The sequence below is a fragment of the Carassius auratus genome, chromosome 15 (genome assembly GCF_003368295.1).
Source record: "Carassius auratus strain Wakin chromosome 15, ASM336829v1, whole genome shotgun sequence".
NCBI lineage: Eukaryota > Metazoa > Chordata > Actinopteri > Cypriniformes > Cyprinidae > Carassius > Carassius auratus.
The window spans coordinates 20,583,085-20,606,936 of record NC_039257.1 but is presented as its reverse complement, the minus strand read 5'-3'; the positions used below and the strand labels follow the sequence as shown (position 1 = coordinate 20,606,936).

General features: G+C 37.9%; 1 protein-coding gene across 1 annotated transcript; it reads right to left on the bottom strand.

The window, feature by feature from the left end:
* Positions 1 to 362: 362 nt before the first annotated feature.
* Positions 363 to 21,395, bottom strand: gjd1b (gap junction protein delta 1b). The gene is made up of 2 exons (XM_026282865.1): positions 20,490 to 21,395; positions 363 to 6,552 (listed from the first exon to the last, which is right to left on the bottom strand). Exons 1-2 carry the CDS (start codon positions 20,558 to 20,560, stop codon positions 5,709 to 5,711), a joined length of 915 nt encoding a protein of 304 aa, XP_026138650.1. The 5' UTR covers positions 20,561 to 21,395; the 3' UTR covers positions 363 to 5,708.
* Between the last annotated feature and the right edge of the window lie 2,457 nt (positions 21,396 to 23,852).

The window sequence follows — 23,852 nt, the reverse complement described above, 5'->3', positions numbered from 1 at the left end:
GTAAATTTTGGATAAAACCAGAAGGCAAAAGGAGACATCCTCTTAACCATCAGGGAATCTCATAGGTGACTGATCTGGTAAACTCTCCATAGACAGAATCTATGCCACACCAATAATGCTCAGCACAGAAGATAGAAGAGTGATTTGAGCTAATGGTCTAATGAGCAAACTAATAGTAAACACAAATAGTGTCTAAAACAATCCATTCCCTGATAAACCAATCTAAACCCATCATTTAAGATTTTCCAGCCCGATCTCACCAGTGCTCAGCTATGAACATATATCTGCATCAAATACCCATGCAAAAATCTGATCTGATGCACACAAATAAATACACTTAAGGACACAGACAAATCACTGTGTTCATTCAAGGTGTTTAATTAAGTCATTGTACACAATCCACAAGTCAGAAACATATAGAAAGAACACCTTCAAATAAGGTCAGTTACAAAACCGAAATCTGTGTCCCAAACAACAGATATTCTCCATCGTGCATTTGGACTCGATTTTGCAAAAACTATGAAAGAGATCAAAACAGGGCTAAGAGATACATTTGTGGATTTGACAGTCGATGTACAGCTGTCAGTAAAATCTGTATCACCGTCACTTATGCGTTTTAGCGGCACCTGTTTGATATTTCAGGATCATCACATTTTCACATCGAGTTGAACACAATTGTGCGTTGACCTTCGCCTAGCACACAAAGTAAGACAAATTAAAAATGAAACGAAAAACAGAAAATCTGATTCAAAAGAAGGTAATTTAACAAATCCTATTCCGTGCACACAATCTAACCCATTTTAATTAGATAAAGTAATCATTTCGTGGTGGATTAAAGGGTTGCACATTGCCCTCATAAATACGTATAATCTCTGAAGGACATGGCAGCCACAGGTAGCGCCGTTACCCTTTACCACATGACAGGGTGTGATCCTAATAATGCAAGTCTACCTTTTCAGAATCTGAAAGAATTAAAGAACTGTTGCTTCACTTTACTATGTTTCATATGGCTTCCCTGGTTTCCACTGATTTTGACAAGTTCCTGCAGTTCTCCTATATTAATGTTTCCCTGGTTAGCAAAACGGGCCCTGTCTTCTATGTATAAACGTTGGTTTTAGGATTGGTGCCTTTGCAGGGATCCTGAGCTACAGCGGCGTGTGTTGATGGTGCAGGTACGAGGGATGAATGACTCGTCTGCCCTTTTGCCTTTGCTAAGTGCTAATCCAGTGTTTATACGGGCCGTGTAAGCAGCTGCGAGCGATTAGGAGCGGCGACTCTTCTTATTCCTGAGAGATTAGGACGGATTGTGCAGCGGGTGTCAAACACCCCTGGCAGCACACATGGAGTTTTAATTGGTTCAAGATCCACCCAAAACCAGATTTATAATGCAGTTTTATATAGAAAAAGGGAAAGCGAACCCTGTTTGTGAATTGAAACTTAAGATGTCTTCTTTTGAGCAGTTTGGAACTACAACAGTGGTTATTAAGAAAAGGACAACAGACTAAAACGGCATCATCTCATTTAACTGATCGTGCCGAAACGAGGGATTGAGTGTGATCCAGGGCTCTAGAGGAAAACCTGAGCTGGCAATGGAAAAGTGTGGTTGGGACACGGGCTCTGGTGATGGTGGGTGCCGCTCAGAGAGCATTCTGGGATATGTGATGATCATTCAAACAGGATTAATGCGAGATTAGAACGATTGTTTTTCCTGAGCTAATAGGGAGTGAATTTGACTCTTTTGTATTAATATGTAAATCTGTGTAGCTATAAAAATCTTTTGGCGCTGCCAGGAGAGACTCGTTAGACTGATGTTTGAGCGTTATTCTGAATATATTCCCTGTATGCATCCCGAAAACATGTTTGTAAAAGATTCTGTTATCAAATAATTTACAATTCATCAGTTGTTTTTGATTTTCATCTCTATAAAACGTGGGCAAACTTTCAACTGGCTTTTGCAAAAATACTTTACATTGAATAATAATTGTAGAAACACTTAGAACATGTCATTTGGAAAATCTGTCACCTGAGACATCTTTTATTTCTTTTATGTGCACTGGTCCGCTCTGTTTTATGGGTGTTTAATTACCATTATGACTTAATCAAATGAAATATCAGCATTTCATTACTTGATCTCACATTTAAGACCATCAGTGGCAGTAGATTAACGTACATGCCGTCAAATAAACACACAGGTTGCTTAATTACACATCAATTATGTCTCAAAAAACACTTTTTGTAAAACAGTTATTTTCTTCTAAACTGTCTGGCAGTGACTACAGGATGTGTGTAACCATAAAAATACTTTTTGACCACAGTGTCAAAAGTTTGTGCTGAAAATCGAGTGTTGCATATGTTTGTAACAAGATTGCAGTCTGCGTAGTTATTTAGTTTTGGCCCATTAATGCCTGAAATATTAACCATTTTACCCAGTTTTCTAATCTAACCATGCCATTTACATCCCTGCTTTCCTGTTTCATAAAAAAAGAATTAAAAAAAAGAACAAAAACATGCTTTCCATATCATGCTTTACATTAATTGTACAACCCGTTCACTGAAACCCATTTAGTTAAGTTGCATATAACAAAACTTTGGCAAGTAAAGCCACATTTGAACTTTAAATCCTAATTCTGGTCTTTAAATACCCCCTGCTGTGTCCCTCATATCACAGCACTGTAAAAAAAGAGTAACACATATAAACAGAATCCACAAGCTGGAATAAATAAAAAGAAGAAACTAAATCTGACATTGTTCTTTTTTTTTCTTTTTTTTTTTGTCTAGTATTCAAACTCTGATATAGGTTTTATAAAAATAGACCGAGGAGAAGAGTGGATTAAGCACATGAAGAAGTTCTCACTTGGGGAAGCAGTCTTCATCGTCTCTGAACTGCACTTTAATGCTGCATAGCTACAGAGGTTATGATTTTGGCAGAGTTATTATTTTCGTAGATCAGAATAAAAGAACTGGATTTCTCGAACACAGGAGAAGGTATAGTTTAGGAAATCGATATGCTTGGTCCCAAGTGTAGGGTGCATTTCATTTCTACCCCACACAATAATGGCTATAGTCCCTTATCATTTACATGTTAAACTGGTCCCGACTATTAGATCTGCAGAGGAATCAATCTTCTGTGTTAAAAGAGACTGTTGAGTCTTTCTTTCAGCCATTACTATTATTGTTTTCTGATTAAATTAAAATTGAGTTGTTTTCCAGTAAAAAAAAATACATCTAAACACTCTTTAAAACTTAATTTTTGGTTTAGGTGACTTATTGAAATTTTAATTTGAAGTTTAATTTACCTGATAACTCCTCTCTTTTTTTTATTTCATTGCCATTTTGTGTTATTTTAGGCAAACCTCATAAAGTTAGATGCTACAAAAATACTGTTTAATAAATTGCTTTTTAGAGTGTATACAGAGGGTTCAAAATGATCTTTTCACCATGCTGGCAAATGGCAGGTCAATTTAGAAAATGTAAATATTTATTAATGGCCATGAAATTGAATTTGCATTTGAAATAAATAACAGCAGTTGTAGTTTATATGTCTTTGAATTGCATCACTTTGTTGAGGGTTATATTTTTATTGCAGTACTGTTGCAGTTCCTAATAAACTGGCAAGGAGCTTCGTTTATGTACTTGGCAATCACATTTACCGCTTGATGGGTGTTAATTTTGTACCCTGGGTCTAAATGCAATCGTGTTCTCATCTTGGATGAAGTGCAGAAAAGTCCACGAGTGCTTCTAAGTTTTAACCGATCATTTACAAGCTGTTTAGATTTGCAGTAAAACAAATGTGACCTGCTTTGGACGCCTCCTAATGCGGCCGATTTTATACCGCTCATTCAATTTGGATGTAAGCGACAACATCCATCCTCACACTGACTTCTGGCCTGAATCAAAACTGCGGCTAAACTGCACTTCATGTCAAGCTAAACATAAACACACACTTTCCTGTGAAATACTTTTTTTCTGTAAGAAACGCCTTAGTCAGGACAATTGAGGGCCTCTGCAGTTTCCTCTCTTTCTCTCTGTGTCTCGTCTGACAGTGTTTTCTGTGTCTGCGGTATGTCAGCGAGCTGGTCTGTGTTAGTTGCACTGTGTTCTGTCTACACTGGGTTGTTTTATGTGCACGTGCAGAGAGGAGTCAGGGCGGTGTAGGCACAAGTACGTTCTTTAGTGGGCTGAAAGACAACTCAAATGTTTTTGGTGAGTGTTCGTTAGAGATGTTACACTCTGCTTTAACCCACACTGTGTAAACAAAGGCACACAGTGGATAACCGCTACATACACGCACACACCTACGTACTTGTCATCGATCTTATTTCAGATGGACCAATTCAAAAGGCTCAATGATGTCCTCCCAGAGTGAGTTTCTCCTTTTATCCACTCTTCCCATCCTCACAAAGTGCAATGCATACATATATGTTTTCTACGTCTCTTCTTTTCTTAATAGTAAAGGCATGCCGAATAAACACGTGACAAGAAGAAAAAAGCTAATAAAAACACTATAAATTGATCCTTTTTCCTAATAACACACACTGAACATCGATTTTTCATTTCAAAAGTCATTTGACAGATAAAGCTTTGTAAACATGCCTTTGAAAGATACCTTTATGCTAATGTTTTGATAATAAATTCATCTGATAGAAACATTTGGATAAATGAAAACATTTCTTCAATTCTTTTTATGGGTGTCCCCATCAAGCATCTATCCTAACACACAAGACTTTCTTTCTTAATCATGTTCACCAGAAAACCATGCTGGTTACTCTTCTCCACCAGATAACCCAGCAATAACCAGCATGGAAATGATTTTCAACAGGGTTGGCTCTCTTTCCCAATAAAGAGAAATAATCTATGTTTTAAACAATATTCTGAAATAAACAGTCATTTAAGTTGATGGCACCAACCTTTGCGAAAAAAAAAGAAGGTATAATCTTAAAATGAACAAAAAGGAATCTGCGACTTCTAAATTCTTTCAACTTTGGTCACATACATACATATAAACACACATTCATGCAATACTTGACTGGAGCACGTAACAGTGGGTGTCTTTATGGAAGGGCACACTTTGCGCGGAGGTAATAATCCTCTCCTAGTCTTTTACGACAACCAGAGAGAGATTACAAAAGAAGATGCTAATGATTGTTCAATCAAATGTCAAAGTGAAGGTGCCACTGCTTGTAACCATGTTTATATCCCACCTGATGTTTGTTTTAGGCCGATGCACTGCCAGGAGAGCAAACCTAAACAGTTTTCTTCTTCTGGCACCATCTCAGCAACAACGGTTGAGGATAGCGGGAGGTTATTGTCATGCTACGTTCCCCTGCTAACTATCCTTCTTTTTCTCAAGATGTGAGAAAAGTGGGAAAACAGACCCAAAATCTTTCATTTCCAGTACATTCTGTGTTAGACATCCATCACCTCCCTGTATCGTACCTAACGCTCTTTACCCTTCCATTGATCCTTGTGTTCGATATTAAAAATTCCCTTTTATGTCGTCTTCACATACTGTTCCAGAAGCCTAACATTGTGCAAACTTCCTCAAACATTGTCCTATGTCATAAAGAGGGAGGGAGTGGTTTATGGGAAAGGGGTGTGGCTATGTGGAGCCCCTCCCCCTTTGCCATTATAAACATTTGCACAAGTACCATAACTGCATTCCACTCTGCTCCACTCCTGGTGAATCTCCATATTTAGGTGAATGGAGATCAGACATAAGCAGACTCGCTGGACTGGGTCCTGCCCAGGTTTGGCGGTTGTGACAGGTGGGCCATGTCCTTTTTGCGGATCTCACAGATGGACTTCCTGCGGGCTTGCACACCTCGAATGGCAGCCTTGATTTTCCTCCAGCCGAGGTGGTTGAGCTCGGCAAGGTTGAGCACGACGCAGATCCCACTCACTGCAAACATGAACACTAGGAACACTGTCTTCTCAGTGGGTCGTGATACGTAGCACTCCACCTCCTTCAAGCAGGGGTAGCGGTCACACTCAAAGATGCCAGGGACACTGAAGCCATACAGAAAATACTGTCCCACCAAGAAGCCTATCTCCAGTGCATTGCGGAACACGACCTGGATTATGTAAAAGCGAGAGATGCCCTCTTGTCGTCGTACCTTGGAGCTCCTGCTATGCAAGAGGCCTCTTGGAGCATTTGGGATCTCCTTTACTTCTAAGCAATCAGGTTCATCCTTTCCCCCACCACTGTCAGAGTGCTGCACCAAAATGCCATTAATATTGCGTAGTTTGCGGGTACCCTCACGACTGTAGTCCTTCTCCATCATTGGGTAGAGGAAGGAGTAGCGACGGTCACGTTGTTTGGCCGACTGATGCACTGAATAGGTGATGAAGCACAGGCTGGGCGTACAAACGAGGATGATCTGGAAGACCCAGTATCGGATGTGAGAGATGGGGAAGGCCTTGTCGTAGCAGGCCTGGTTGCACCCAGGTTGGAGGGTGTTGCAGATAAACATGGTCTGCTCATCTTCATAGACCGTTTCACCTACGATGGCCACGATTAGGATACGGAATATCACCACCACTGTCAGTAGAATCCTGATAGAGAGAAAAAGAGGGAATGTGATTGGATGTACAATATAAACAGCCCCCCCCCCAATTGACGTTCCATTGACGTAATTGGTCCCTTATTTAGGTTACCAGCTAATTAGCATTGCAGATGTTTGGATTTGCTATTCAAAGTAGCATTTTTCACTTTCAAGGCCAACTTTGCACATTTAATTAATGCACTCTAATTTTGAAACACTTCTCCTCTCTCAAGCTCTAATTATAGCTCCTTCTGTGCCGTTAAACTCTGTTAACATGGTAACCTGTGTCGATGCTAGTCTCTATTCTGCTCATTAATTTGGTAGCATGATGGCAGTCTAACCTGTTCTCTTCTATTTCCCTTAGCAACAGTTTAGATTTTACACCTCAGTTGTCACTGTCGTTAGGGCTATTTCTGTACCAGTGTTTGATTGAGCGAAAGAAAGAGAGAGACATGGACAAAGAGAGAGATTAAATATGCTTGTAAGGGAAGGCAGGAGTAAAACAGATTGAATTCATGCATCTGTGGGTCTGGACTTACACTCTACATTTAAGATGATTGGCTCTGTAAGAGCTTTTGTAAATGGGGTATTTGCATATTTTCTTCTAGGTTCTGTAATTGTGGACATTTGGGTTGTTTTGTGCAAAGTGGAGAGGGTGGATACGACGTGCATTTTCTTAGTCAATCACCTATCCACTTCAACCAAATTTCATAGGCTTGAAAGGTTAGGTTCACACTGAACCCAATTCTAATATGGTTTTCAAATCTGTAGGATGGACTATCCACTCTGTCTTTATGCAAGTAATGAAATCAGATTTATTATTCAGAGAACATAGTCAACATCCAATTTATGTAATTTTGTTACCAATGACTTTAGCATCAACCTGACTCCAAAATGAGATAAGAGTAGCTGTCGGTGTGGAGATTTTTGAAAATAGATGTGGTTTTTGAAAAGAAAACAAAAAGGTATAAAGCAGTCCCTTAACAACGTTTTAAATAAAATACATATTTGCAATCATGGCAGCAGGACTTCATTATTAATTAATGTTAGATGATGCATAAACTAACATAAATTAACAATGAGTCATGCATTTATTACAGTTAATTAATATTTGTTCATTTCACTTAATACATATTCTCATTGTAAGATAAGTCATGTAACATAAAGTTAACAACTGGAACATTATTGCATTGAACTGATTATCTGAAACATTGTGTTCTTCAGAAAACCTTTTACTGGATATTTATTTGTGTCCTCATCCAGAAATGTAGTAGCTTTTGCGATCTCATTAATTTTTTAATCAAAGTCAGCATCACTTGCGCATGCCAGACATCCCAGACACAAACACAGTCAGAAATACTCCAAAAGTGTTAGTGTGCATGGGCAGTAATGAACTACATATGCAGAGGTAAAAACCATAATCAACCACTTGTATTCTACATCTTATCAATTAAATAAAGTGATATATCAATGATAATGTATATCAGGCAAAGCTGGAGTCTTGATCTTAACTCAGAACCCATCTCATGCATTGAATCGCTTGGAGCTCACTCTCTGATTATACATTATGCATTAGAACAGCACTGGATGAAGTCTTTATAATTCAATTCATTATTATTTACATCTGTGTAGTACATCATGTAGAGTTTGTGAATGTAACATATGACTAACAGTTCATGCAAACACTAAAAGTGCCAAAAATGAGTTGACCACTTCTAATTGTTCTTTAATTACAGAAGAAGTAAATGTCTACAGTTATAATATAGTACATTTTTTAATAATTATAAATTTGGTTTTAAATGTTTGAGTGCTTTAAAGTGTATCTCACTGGGTGTTTTTCCAATTGAATGGTTTCTCGGTTCTTTCTAGCTCTGTAGAAGGTGTCACATCAGGTGAGTGAATTATGTGATTGGAGCCCTCACTTATGATGGATTTATTCACACTGCGTTCTTGTTCCAGCTGTGAGGTCAAAGAGGCAGCTTTAATCTGCACCCGATCAGCCACAGTGTTTTTGTTTTTCTGGGCCCAGCCTGAGTCTGTGGCTGGACAGGAGGCAAAACCGTACTCCGCGTCCCTCTATTGCAAGTTCTTTCAACTAAAACTTTGATGCTTTAAAAAAATATATAAAGGCAATTTTAAAAGTGTTAAGAGTGTTTTAATCCAAGTTGTCTGAAGAGAAGATTTATTTACATGATGTTTTGGGGGAGAGAAATCTCTCAGGTTTTAACCGTACATTAAACCATGATTTTTTTAACACTAAAAACAAAATGACACACTGCTTTGAAATGATGGCTGTTAAGGTAAAACAATGGACATCACATGTGCCAGCAATCCTCCATGGCAGGTTTCTCTAACATTTCATCACATGGACATGAAATCCAAACCCGCCAAAGATTAAACTGATTTCTTTGGTGACTTTGATAAGGTGTGCATTTCCTCCTTTTATGCTTTTGCAACTCATTGCAAGCACTGTGCCCTTTGTAGGAGTGTGATGTCTCTGTGCAATTAAGCGTAGGCAGCAAGACTGATTAAAAGAGTCCGTGGAATGCTGGGAGAAAGGGAAAAATGTGAAGGGAATTGCACATGTACACAACACTGACAAATAATATGAGATTTTCGTGAATAAAAAACTGCCAATGTGGTACAAGTTTCATCAGAGGATGAATTATATAATAGCTTCCACACGCAAAACCCACAACCTCTAATCTGTACTAGAGCCAATAGAGGGATTCGTGCATTACCGGTTCTTTAATACCATCCAATAGCTTTAGATTATGTATTCCCCAACCCCCACCTACTCCTCAATCTTCCCCTCATACTTTCTCGTTTTTTATTTTTTATTTATTTTTTTTTCCTTCTGTCTGGCTCACCTGTTCTATGTCTCTCATCACTTTCTTTAATCCAAAAACACATTTAGGGGCTATTTTAGTCACAACTACACTGGCTAAAAATACTTTCTTTCTCTTTTTTTCTTTGTTTGGTTTAAAACTTTACATTTTAAATGAGGATTAATTAAAACATTTAATATGAATCAGAAATATTGATGTATTTAAGACTGAAACATTAAAATAGTAAAACTGTGACTATTAATAAAAGTAATATGTTAGATGTATTACCTTACTACGCTTGATGTTAGGGACAGGTTTGGGGGTAGGGGTAGGTTTTAAGGTGGTTTAAGGTGTAAGAGATGGGTCAAAAGTGTAATTATAAATGTAATTACAGAAATTAATTACAGATGTAATTACATAAAGGTAATTTTAAAATATAAGTACAATGTAAAAACACAATTCAAGTGCATTGTACCAAATAATTAATTCAAATGGTAGTTAATGCAACATATTTTCTTTTATGTAATTCCTCTATGAAAAAAATCTGTTACACTATCAACATGGTAATACAATGAGCCTTATTCACTTGACTAATATTTCTGAATAATACACTGAAAGCACTAAATATGTGGAGAAAAGATCTGTCACTAGATATCAAATGTCTCTAGCACTAGCCTTTAATGCCACTGACTGACTGTGTGTATGTTTTAGTAGTAAGGAGGCGTTAAACTGCTCACTCCGTGGGGGAGAGACCCCCCCCCCATCAGTGGTACCCACAGCATCACTCTGCCTCCTGCTGCCTGTTACCATGGCAACAACACAGGGCAGAAGTCTGGCGAGAACAAGGGAAAGGGGAGTGAGAGAGTGATTTTCACTTGGTTATATGATAAGAACCTGCTATATTGAGAAGTCGCAGAGTATTCAGATTCTATTTTGGCTCTGGCAGCATTCTTGCTGTTTCACTGCCTCTGATAGCAGCAATTACACTGGCATGCTGATGACTCTGATTAAGACAACACAGAGGAGCCTAGAGGCACAGAGAAGCAGGATGTTTTGACACGCATTCTTCCTAATGCAACAAACCATTACATCATTCAGTTTCACACAACTCTTTCTGTGCCTGCTGCTTCAGAAAACAAGGATAGCAAAGAGGGAAAAATGGAGGAGATGGGGAAAGGCTGTCTCTCCTTTTGTCATTTTACTGGCTGAATCGATGAAATCTGCAAGCTTGTGTTCCAGTGCACTTCTAGCTTGTGGCATTTTCAGCTGTGGATTGTGAAGTGTGACTGGGATCTTTTTTTCCATGCATAGCTTACCATAGTTTAAATTACTGCATTAATTAATTGTCTTAACGGTTTAATATTCCATTTAGATTTTTCATCTTGCCATAACGCATACACAAAGGTCTTTTTGCATAATCTATGGGTGTATAAATGCATTTTATACATGGCTTGGAGGGTTGGGAACTGCATTATTTCAAAATTGCTTTTCAGTATAAATTACTACTTGCCTACTAAAATGAAATCAGTAACATACTGCAAAAATAAAACTGCATGGACTGGATTTACCAACCTGTCCTCCAAGACCTGAATGTCTTCTGAACACACAACGCTAAAAATTTAAATTGTATTTCTTTATCTCAGAAATAGCAAATAATTGCAACATTTTCAATAATAGTGATAAGGTAGCAATAGTTTGAGCATGACTGTTGTGTAGAAGACACTATGAGCTGAAGACTGGGTCAACAGAGATCCATAAATTATTTTGGAATAGCAAATAATTTTACACTTTATTTGAGTATATAGGTGGAATAGAGGACTGAATGCAGTAGTTTTCAGAAATTATAATGGTTCATTTTAAAATATAGTATTACTTCCATATATTTTCGGGCATGAATAAAGCAGAATATTACCTCTACTTTCAATTTCCCAGGTCCATCTTCCTGTGTTGAGACAGACCCACATCACAATTGCTAGCTTTCTCACATTATATTATCAACATATTTTATTTTTTAAGAAATGTTAATCAAATTATCCGATCTCCGAGTATTTTTATGTAATTTATTTGAATATAATGCATCAAATTGACTGAACATTTTGGAAAGATTTAATGCTAAAAACCAATTCAGGGACCTGTTTCATTCTTATTTTATTGTGTAAAAAGAAATATATGGATAAAATTGGATTTTTAAGAATCAATTCTCACTATTAACTAGCATGCACATTACTAGCATATATTGGCTGTTTATTAGTAATTATGAAGCACTTATTAATGTCTTATTCTGCATAATCATATTTTAGACCCCTTTACCTAAACTTAACAACTAACTTACTAACTATTAATAAGCAGCAAATTAGGAGTCTGTTGATGCAAAAGTCATAGTTAATAGTTAGATAATAGTGAGAATTGGACTTGGAATTGGAAAATGTCATTGTTAAATGAAGGAATTCTGCAAAGAATCACAGTAAACTTTATATAATACTGTAATGAAAACAGATTCTGCATCTGTCCCTATCTCTGTAGTTACCATCACCCAACAGAAATTCTCTGAAATCACATTGAAACGTGACATTTTGATATTTCTTATGTGAGACTTAACTGTTTGGTATCATGTTTATACCACAGTACCATGGTATCCATCACTACAGTATTTCTGTAAGGGACTTCCTTCCACAAACCCAGCAGAGACCCACATGCCCTTATATAGAGAGACAGAGGATGGCTAGGCTCCATATCTGTCCTCTCTCAGCAGAAGGACAGAGGAGAAAGAGAGGAGAGGAAGGTCTCTACGCAAGCTTCGTGCCAGGATGGCCATCCGTTTACCCCGCACTGACTTCCAGAATCCTGGGTGACACACATGCACATACGCAGACACGAGTCAGCAACAGGAAGTGGCCACTGAGCGTTCTGGGTCAATTCTGATCTCGTACTCAAAAAGATTTGCGTTTACTTTAACTGAGTGATCACAGGTCGTTTTATGCATTAAAGTGAAGCGTCTGTGAGTACATTTGGCGGTGATGTATGTACATTGCATAACCTGGGTTCTGGCGAAGTTTGCAATGTTTTCTCTCTCTCAAGCTTTATTGTTTGAATTCTGCTGGTCTGAAAAACAGCATCCCTTAGGATACTGCTATGCTTATGTACGCTCCGTTTGTGTGACACTGAGTGGAATTATTCAGGGTTTACGCACATCTTACGCACTCATCTCTCGCTGTGAAGTCATATCCTCCCTAGAATCTGCCTGTGTTGCAAGACATGGGATATTTGTACTTGATATCTCCTACTGAATGACTAAAAGCATTCCCTCTGCCAACTTGGATAATGATGTACAAGAAAATAAACTAACAGTGATACTTTTGCTAGTGCACCTCCTTAGATGAGCCATGTACATCTGCATTTCAGCGTAGTTGTTGGTTTACATTTTCTGCAAGAGTTTACAGTACACTTTTAAGTGGTCCCTAGGTGCAAATTCCAAGGCTTTGTCCACACTAATACGTTTTCGTTTGAAAACTGAAACATTTTCATTTCGTTTTGGCCTTCCAATCACATGGAGGCGACGTTTTTGTCAAGGAAAACTGATCTTTTTGAAAACACTCTCCAAAAGCATTTGAAAACTTTGTAATGCGGACTATGAAAACAGAGGCTTTTGAAAAACGTGACGCATGTTTAGTTATGTGATACATATTGTACCAATATATATATATATATATATATATATATATATATGTATATGTTATACTACTATTGTGCCAGTTATGTGCTATTCACAGTATTGCTGCAGTTAAAAGTTTACTCGCGATTGCTGTTCGCGGCAAAACACGAGGGTAGTTGCATTTTAGATCTGATATACAATCGTGAGTGCGACCTGAATGCGTGGTGAGAGATTTTCCTAAAGAAAATGATCCTGTCAGAAAAATACCATGAAAACCTTTATTTTCTCAGTGAGCTTTTTTGAGGCTTTACACAAGGGCAGTAAAGCGAATTTAACGTTTTCTGACATTTCAATGTGGTTGAGAAACTTTTGGAAAATGCTTGAAAATGAAAATGCCATTTTAAAATGTATCCGTATTAATGTAGACATAGCCCAAGTTGAATGCAACACACAGTATGTCAGTCTTTAATGAACAGAGATGGATCTGTCAACATCTAATGAGCCAAACATCAGTTAAAGATTTCAATACTAATATTGATCCTAGTAGGAAGGTTAGGGTATTTGTATCAGCCACATGAAGAAACCAACGCTTTATCACATATTTACAGTATGAGATTTACTTATCGCATTATTTGCTGCAATACCAAACCTAGACTACACCTCCATCATCATCCACCAGGATCATCACAAACCCATGGCTCAATACAGATTTATTAAAACCAAGTTGATGTTTGTACATTTTTGTAATGTGTAAGAACAAAAATCACAAATTAGTTTCAATAGTCGTTGCAGACTTAATACTATTTTTGCTTTTCAAGACAAAGACCCCAGTAATCTTTGAAATGTTTAATAAAATAAGACTAGATTTGCCAAGACACCGTCTTCTGCCTAAACCAAGTCAGATTTTCAATATGAAGGGTATTTTGATTGTCCAATTTAGAAATTTTACTAACTATAAGTAACTGTGTAACTACGTGTCAATTGTACAGAGTAATAGCAGAGTGTCTGTTTAATATCTGCTCACGATTTTGATGGTGGTGCACTACAAACATTCTACTGCTTATAAGTAACTTCACAAGTACTTCAACTCATTCCACCAAACCTATTGCAAGGTTACTTATCTTTAAAGTAGACTGTTGAAATAAAGTGTAATTAAATGATACATTTTTATGTATTTGTATTATTTTAACTGCTTCTGTTTTTATTTTAGAAACATTTGCATGAAGTGATAAGTGTATTGGGTGCATATGGTTGTTGCTATAGAGAAGTATTCATGCCAACCCTCCTACATGTTTTCACATATGAGAATGTGTGAGTGCGAGTGTGTGCATACTTTTTAAATTACGTATATAATGGGACAGGAGGCTGACGTGACCCTGAAAGAACGCTCGTCTCACTGATATGATGTGTTAGTAAATGGTGACACACTGTTGGGACAGCCACCTCTGTTGTGTGTGTGCAGTGGATGATGAATGTGTGTGTTTGTGTGTGAGTTGTTCAGTCTCGTTCTTGGGGGATGTACTCACAGTGTCACCTCTAAACCTTGTTTTGTGTTATATAGGTTCTGACAACCATCGTGTGCTTCTCCTGTCCTCACAGGACCTTCTTTCCCTTATTATTTCATCTTCCGTGAGCAGCTTGAGGTTTTGATGTGTTTCAGAGCGATGAGATGCTGATTTATGCTTTACTTGTTCAGGAGAGGCAGTTAGATGTCATCCCAGATCCCATAAATCTCACACCTCAACTTTAAAATCTGACTGTAAAAATGATATTGTCTTCTTTATTATGACTGTGTTGTCAGAATATGTGTGATTTATTTCCCATGAAGACATTTGCTAGGTGATGTGCTACCGTTCATCATAAAGCTTTAGACTTTGAACGCAGCACAGAAGCCACTTCTGAAGTGGTATGTTTTTTTAGAGGAACAAACCCCTTTAACTGCAACCGTTTCAGGTTTAGAGATTTAATTTGTATGGAACCAAAGCCACATCAAATCCTTCTATAATACTGAGGAGAGGCAGAGGTTGCATACTTTTGAAGTGTTTTTTTTTTTTTACTCTGCAATGTAAAGACAGCATATTAATATGTTTATTATTAATTAAATGTATGAACAGTATTTAAATATCATTTGCACATATTTAAAGTTATATTTAAAAACCAATGGCATTGACAACAAATGGCTTGATTTGAAATGTAACAATTCAACCATATATAATATATATATATAACATATGAGCCTGTCCTCCAACAAAAAACGACCATGCTAAATTATGATTTATTGAGCATATACATTTTCGTGCATGTTTGTTCCCTGGGATCGAACCTATGATAGCATGATTACATATCAAGGTATAACACAATAATCTACTAACTGAGCTACACAAAACGCAAACCAGAGGGCAAATAAAAGAGTACAAAACATTAATATGAAAACGACCTTTTGCCGATAGGGGCGCAATTGTAGTATACGCTCTGATGGGTCGTATTTCTGGGATTTGGACAAACGACCTATACGAGCGTATTGGTTGGAGGACAGGTTGCATATATAACATATTTTGAGTTTGGGACAACATGAGGGTGAGTAAATGATGACAAAAGTCTTACAGATTTGGAATAGCAAGGATATTGTGACACAATTTTTAATTTGGGGGGTGAACAATGTTTTAACAGCTTGAGCTTTTACATTCAGAAGACACTTCTATATGCACTAGAGTAATTTTTAATGTTTTCTTTGGTGGTAAATGCTTCTCATTTTACTCTATCTTCTGAGAGTACATTTACAAGACAACGATGTAGTCAAAATGGAAGCGTTTTCAAAACAGTTCGCGTTTACACATATCCGCAAAAACAGCCAAAAATGCTGTATTAAGTATGCCAGGCCTGTAGTTGGTGCTGTCACCTTTTTAGTAAACAGTACCTGTAGGGAAGTGACAATTTATATGTTGCGTATGATGTGTCTCGACTGTTGGTTGTAATATTGGTGAAGTAAATCAACACTTTGCTGAAGAAGTTTCAACAACAGCACCATGTACTTCATTGTTGTGTATGTTTGTTCGTGCTTGACTTTCAAATCGACACTTCTGCAGATGTCTACATACCTAACACATACTACCCATGCAACGTGACGCCACCGTTTTCAATGATTCCTTGGTGTTTACATCGAAACAATAACTGTGGCGTTTTCAAAAACTTGCGCTTTGAAACCCATTTTCAAAAATATGTGTTTTCACTCCTGAAACGCTGTTGTTGTGTAAACGAACAGACAAAATACACAAAAAGTTTCCAGTTTTTGGCTGAAAACGTTGTCGTGCAAACGGCTCCTAAATTACAAATCACGCTTTGGCATAACGTCTGTCCTCACTGTGTAATCTTACTGTAACAGAGATTGAAGATGATTGTGTCTACAGTATACATTTGTAGTGTCTAATCTGAATAAAACCTTTGTTGATGCTGAGAGGCAAGCGGATTGATGATTTTGAAATGTGTGTCATAACACATCTCCTTCGAGGCTTCATGTTATTTCTTTGCACAGAATCAAATGCATAACCAATATAATCCAAGGGCTAAAAGCGACAAAGAGATGAAAACATGGATTGAGGGCTGAGAGAGACTGGAAAAGCAGAACGGATAACAGCCAACAGCCTGTGGTTCAGGAAGTCTCAGTGTGAGTCAAGTCACGCACAAGTGTGTGTGTGTGTGTGTGTGTGTGTGTGAATAGAGCTGTAATGAATCTGTAAATTGATGTTTAAATATGTATAGAAATGATATGGTATGAATTAATGACTAAGCAGTCAAATATGACTGGATGGTGTGATGGACATCCGAAATGGAAAGTTAAATCCACCGTGATTAAGGTATCAGTCTCTAAAAATACACACGGATACACATCGAGAAGCCAACATGATACCCAGAAATCTGTGCAGCTATAAATACCCTATTCAAAAGTGAGCATCCCTCTGCCAGACTCACTCTGTAGTGCAGAACAATTGAAGCGAGGGGATGTGACGGGTAGGGCTTCAGGGCATTGCTGTCTCATATTTTGTGATCCCTTCCCTTTATGATGGGATTCAGTTGCTTTTGTTGGGAATGACTAGTGTGTTTTCCATGAGATCAGGTTAGCAGTAGTGCATCCTTCAAGAAAAACTAAACAAAACAATGCAATGGAATTTGCCATGTATGCATGTTCAGTCACCTCACCACAGGCTAAAATTAAATTACAGTATTATAAATACATCATCTAAAGAACAGTAGTGACAGCAGTTATCATGAAACTTACCAACTCACACATAAGTGCCTCTGTATATGCACCATTTACTCCATATACAGTAAGGGCTGCGACTAATAATACTTATTTTAGTTGTGGACATTGTCATCTAAATAATTTTTTTTCTTCAAACAAGTCTAAAGCACACCTTGCACACCAAACCAGTAAAATAAATTAAAAAAAACACTTTGATTTGAATGAAACTATGTGGAATCAATGTATGATCTATTTACACTCTGAAAAGGAAACTCTGCAGTTCTTGCCATACAGGGCTATTTCTGCTTGGTTTGGCACTATTGGTGCAACATAATGTGACCATAATATTTTAATCCCATTGAATAATATTTTTTACATGAATGAAATGTTAAATTAGATGTCACAGCTTAAAATGCATTTCTTCGTAATCTATCTGACAAAAGCATTTCTTCCACTGTATCCATAAATATTCACTGTGAACTGTAACAGCACAGCCAACTGTCTACTACACATCTTACATGTCTATTTCAAGACATACTTTGCTGAACAGTAGCTTGTAAATGATACGGCTGTTTAGAACAAAAACCAGTTGCCCACATCCCCAACTCCCTTCCCTAAATGGGAATTTAATTGCTCCAATAAACTTTGAAGTACTGCAAAATAAATGATCAGTTAATTCTGAAAGGATTTATTAGGTAATTATATTAGCTCAAATGCTATAAACATATCTGAAGCACTTGGAATTACATGAATTTAAACTGGATTTGAACATTTTCTAAAAAATGTAAGCAAGCGTATTTGGAACAAATCAAGGTATCAGCCTGATGTATGTTTTATTTTCAGTAATATAAAGATGCATGCTAGTACCCATCATGCCCCACTGAGGTACTGTAGGTAAACAATGCATTATCATTTGTTGCATGAATCATTCTGTGCTCTCTTGTCTTCTACAAGCTTTGTAGAATTACAAATTAAAAAATAATAATGTTTTGAATATATATTTAGATCTGAATAGATATTTAGATATTTAAATCTGGAGCCGTACATTCTTGACCATGCAAAATTCTCATGGAATGTCTCATTGGAAACATGTTTTATTCCTTTTCACACACAGTATGATTTACAGGGCCAGAGTTTTGATTAAGAAAGCCTAGTTCTCACACCATTCCACGCACAATATAATTTTTTGACTCACTGCAGTGTCATTGCTATATGGTTGTACTGTGAGGGGGAGAAAGCACATCTTCAGGTCTCCTACAAATCCATTAACCTCCTTGTAACAGCTTACATCAGAAAACTACCCACATCACCTCAGTAATGCCAAACATAATGAATGAAACAGTCCCTTGAGACTAAGGCATACCCTGTGAGGCGTAGTGTAATTCACCATTGGCTGCCAAGCAGCCTTCGCTCACTGAAGTGTGAGTGTGGGGGCAGTGACTGGTGAATGAGATCTGATCAGGGTAATCATTCATATTCAGCCTAATCTATGCACGTTTATGAAAGTGTCGCTTAATGTCTGGCCAGCCAAATCAATGCCAGAGCTAACAATTGCAGGAGGAAATACATGGCAAATGCCAACCTCCTATCATTTGGTCTCAAGAATGGAATGGAGAAAGACAAATTCTGTTGCCATGGAATCAGTGTGTATTCTGGGGTCTAGTGTAGAAATGAACCAGACCCTGCTGGATGAGGGAGAGTGGTCCATTACATCATGGCTTTGGATGGTCGAGACCTATAATGATCATATGATAAACGACGAACTGTCAGAAGGCGAGTCACCAAAAACCTGAATGCTAAGCATAGGTACATGACTGTTTGGATGTCTAATACCATTTCACACCCAATGTCTCCTGGCTGACTGCCTAAATGTACACTGCATCATAGTGTTTGTCTTCAATATAATTTGATATGACAGGCTGAAACTAATTAGTGTGTTTTTTAGAAAACTGCATTAGAGATTTAAGTCCAGGGTACTTGCGGACAAAACAGTGCACACAGAAAAATGACGCCTCAAATAATCTCAATTAAACCACAATTAGCTTTAACATTAAGCATCAAACAATACATCTTTAAAAGATGCAAAAAAAATTATATTTTTAGCAAAATACGAATGAAGAAAAGAATGTGAGGGGCTAAACTGGAAGAATAAATAGCATCACACGAGCAGGCGATGTCACTTGAGGTCTCACAAGCTTCAGTGGTTCAAGCATTGGATCTACTGAAGCTTGAGACTGACCAATAGGCGCTCACGGTGCCTGCAGGATTAACTAAAAGCTCAGCCGCGAGGTCATTCTCTCTTCACCATAAGCCACCATTATGGAGCGATAACGCCATACAGTAGTGGTTCTTAATCCTGGTCCTGGGGACCCACAGAACTGCACATTTTGTATGTCTAATGCTCCTGAATCAAATCGTCAAGCTCATTAGTAGAAAGCTTTATGGAGCTTGGTGTGTCAGATAAGAAACACAAAATGTACAGTGCTCCGGTCCTCAGAAACAGCATTAGGAACCACTACAGAGGAATACCTTTAATCCACCAATGCATGCCATTTCTTTTTTTGCATTTAAAATTTTTGCATTTGGATCATGCATCATCAACTTGTATCTGATCATTTGGAACAATCTGTCTCTGTGATGCCAGTTTTATTATTTGCCAGGTGAAAATGATTTATATAGCACATTGCTTAATAATGTTTAAATACTACCTTATAAGCCACATGGTTTAAACAATCATTCATATCCAACCTCATGTCACGGAAGACATATCTTTTTTTACAAAATGCCGATTTCATATGTACACTGTGAATTTGATAAAAACGTACAATTGTTAGAAGAAAAGCATGAAGGGCCACCCTTAGCCCCACCCCTAAATGAAACCGCAATGAAACAAATATAGAAATGATATCGAACAAGTCATACAAATTAGTCACCAATTTGCTAAAATTTTACAAATGCTACAAATTGCCATGACATTGTTTGAGTTTAAAACATTCTATCCCTAATATAAGACAGAAACTGACAAACTGGGCTGCGCAGACAAACAGAGTAACAGTGTTTACACTTTTCAGACATTCTTAATTTCAATTGTCTCTACACACTAAACTGGGAGAGGAAAACGTATTTAACATTAAAAAATAAAATATTCGAACCCGATTAAAGGTCGCTGTAAATTATTACTTTGAGAGAACTGAACCAGATCATTGCATTGATTTCGCATTTCTTACCTTCCAATCATTGTAGAGTGCTGCTGTACAGCGGCCTCCAGGAGGCGCTCTAAAATGGTCCACTCTCCCATGGCTGGGTGCTGAAGACATCAAGGGATCACTGGACACTATAATGGACCCCCGCCGATCCTTCACGTACACCTCCGAAGAAACTCTACAGTCTTCGTGGCTTTACCCTGTGAGGTAGTCAGCAACAACAGTCCTACAAATAGTTCCGTTGACGTCTCAAGAAGACACGTGCTCCCATGGTTTCACCTTAATTTGCCTTCAACAGTCTCTGTTTATTGGTTTGCTTTCCTTTGTTGGGTCTGAAGTACTCAAGACGGCAGTTATCGGAGAGCTGTGCTTGTCCCTGAATGCCCTGGCATCCTCAAGTGCTTCAGCTATCTGCACTATCTTTTCCCTTTTCTCAAGCAACTCTTCAGCTGCACAGCTTTCTCATCTAAACACACACACTCATGAACAAGCTGCACCTAGCCCTTTTGTTCACTAATAAACACACACACTCTCTAACACACACACAACCGTCCTCGTCATGATCTCTCGTAATCCACCAAGCACGTTTTCCAGGCAGTACTGGTAGCACAATCAGACCCGCTCACGCATACACACTCCACGCTGCAAATTAAGCACTGCCAATTGCACATCTCAAACACATTTGGACAAATCAGTCAGTTTCCTCACTTTCTCTTCTGTTTCCACAATGTTGCTTCCTAATGACTCTTTCTAGCCTTGGTTGTATTTTCTTGTTTCCTCCTCACCAGCTCAGCTTCAGTGTCTTTCCTGCATTTTTCCCCCACTGACAGTTTTCTCTTCCCCAGTTCACTCGCTCGCTCTGCCTCCTTCTGCCCCTGCTGTCACTATGAGCCACTGTCTTGGCCACACTCTCATTTTCTGCTTTCCTCTCCCTCCCTCCCTGACGTTCTCTCTGTCACTCCTGATAAGTGTGCCGCCTCCCTCCCATCTCTCTCTCTCTCTCTCTCTCACACACACACACACACACACACACATACATACATACATATGCAAGTCAGTGTTCTGAAATTGTTGCAGTAGTCACTGCATCATTGGCACCAACTGATGGCATCCTTTATTTAAACAGTTCTTCTTTGAATTAACCCTGTTCATTCACCTTTCACTCTACAAGCCTCTTTCTCCGTCTCTCATGGGCACCTGGCTTGTGCGTGTGTCCAGAGGATTAGTGCGAGCAATCATCACACTACCCCTCCTCGGTTTTCCTCTCATCCAAACACCACACAGCCAACCAAACTCTTCTTTTTATCGCAAATCCCAATCCCGATTTTGTCTGTCTCTCACAAAGGAGGAAACAGACGTGTAGCATAACAAAATAGTGTACTTTTTTTTTACACTCACACTCGGAGTATTGATCATCTAAAGACAGAACGGAAATGAAAAATAAATTAATAAAAAATAAATAAATTAAAATAAAACAGAGCAGCTTTGCACAACAGATCAGCTTCAGTTTTACAAAAACCATCAGTTTTACAAAACAGAGCAGATTTACAAAACCTTTACACAACAGAACAGCTGTTCACATGTACATGATAAAATGTACACTGCTGCTTTATAATATAGCAGACTTACACAGCTCTACACCATTTTTACTTTACAGAGCACCTTTACACAACAGATCAGTTTACAACAACTTTACACCACCTTTATGTAAAAGTTTTACACAACAGAGCACTGTACACTGCTTCTTTATAACAGAGCAGAATTCCACAGCTCTACTTTACTTTACTTTACAGAGCACATTTACACAACAGATCAGTTTTACAAAACAGTATATTTCATTAAAGCTGCGGTAGGGAACTTTTGACGCTCTAGCGGTTAATAAACAGAACTGCTTGCGTCTTGCGGAAGAACATCGTAGACGGAACTACTTCTCTCTGTTTATGTCTATGAAGAATCACAAAGGTACTGGGTTACTCCGCCGCGGTATCCCCGAAGCAATCTAAAATAGTCTGAATATAAACACTTATTATAGGTGCACCCTAGTGATTCAGGACAAGCTAAAAACACGGTTTGGAAAATGGATTCATGGTGTGCTCGCTTATTATATACATTGTTCTACATTTTGAACACAAACAAAGTTACGGACCGCAGATCTGATTGGTTATTTTTTACCTGGAGCGATGGAGTTTCTGCAAATGGCAATAGGACCACTGGGAGGAGCCAGAGGAGCTTGATTTTTTCACAGATTATCTGTCTCATATTCTACTGTCAGGACATAATGACAGGTTTAATAAATATGTAAAAAATATGTATTTTTACAAAAGTTCCCTACAGCACCTTTAACACAAAAGAACGGCTTGACATGAACACATTTGAACAGTTACCCACCACTTTTATGTAACAGAGTAGGTTTACTCAACAGAGCAGCTCTACACCTCATTTACTTTACATATACATTTACACAACAGAACCGCTTTATGCCACATTTACTTGATTGAGCAGATTTACACAACAGTTAAAACACCTTTACAGATTAGTTTTACAAAACAGAGCAGATTTACAACACCTTTATACAACAGAACAGCTACACATCTGAAAAATTTAACACCAACTTTATGTAACAGAGGAGACTTACAAAACAAAGGCTCTCTACACCACATTTACTTTACAGAATACATTTACACCACCTTTACACAACAGATCAGTTTTACAAAACAGAGCAGATTTAAAACACCTTTGCACAACAGAACAGCTACACATCTGAACAATTTTACACCAACTTTATGTAACAAAGGAGACCTACACAACAAAGGCTCTCTACACCACATTTACTTTACAGAGTACATTTACACCACAGTTACACCACCTTTACACAACAGATCAGTTTTACAAAACAGAGCAGATTTACAACACCTTTACACAACAGAAAAGCTACACATCTAAACATTTTTACACCAACTTTATGTAACAAAGGAGACCTACACAACAAAGGCTCTCTACACCACATTTACTTTACAGAGTACATTTACACCACAGTTACACCACCTTTACACAACAGATCAGTTTTACAAAACAGAGCAGATTTACAACACCTTTACACAACAGAACAGCTACACATCTGAACAATTTTACACCAACTTTATGTAACAAAGGAGACCTACACAACAAAGGCTCTCTACACCACATTTACTTTACAGAGTACATTTACACCACAGTTACACCACCTTTACACAACAGATCAATTTTACAAAACAGAGCAGATTTACTACAACTTTACACAATAGAACATTTGTACACAACATTTACAGCGGAGAACATATGTATCGAACGTCACCATTTTTCACAATAAATATATTTTCTTAAGGTGCTGTTCACTTGAAATTTTCA

Bases quoted from the DNA above. Each gene is read 5' to 3' on its own strand.
- gjd1b (XM_026282865.1), bottom strand. From the start codon at position 20,560: ATGGGAGAGTGGACCATTTTAGAGCGCCTCCTGGAGGCCGCTGTACAG. The intron at 6,553-20,489 runs GTAAGAAATGCG...TCTCTCTATCAG, and splicing joins CACTCTACAATGATTGGAAG to GATTCTACTGACAGTGGTGG.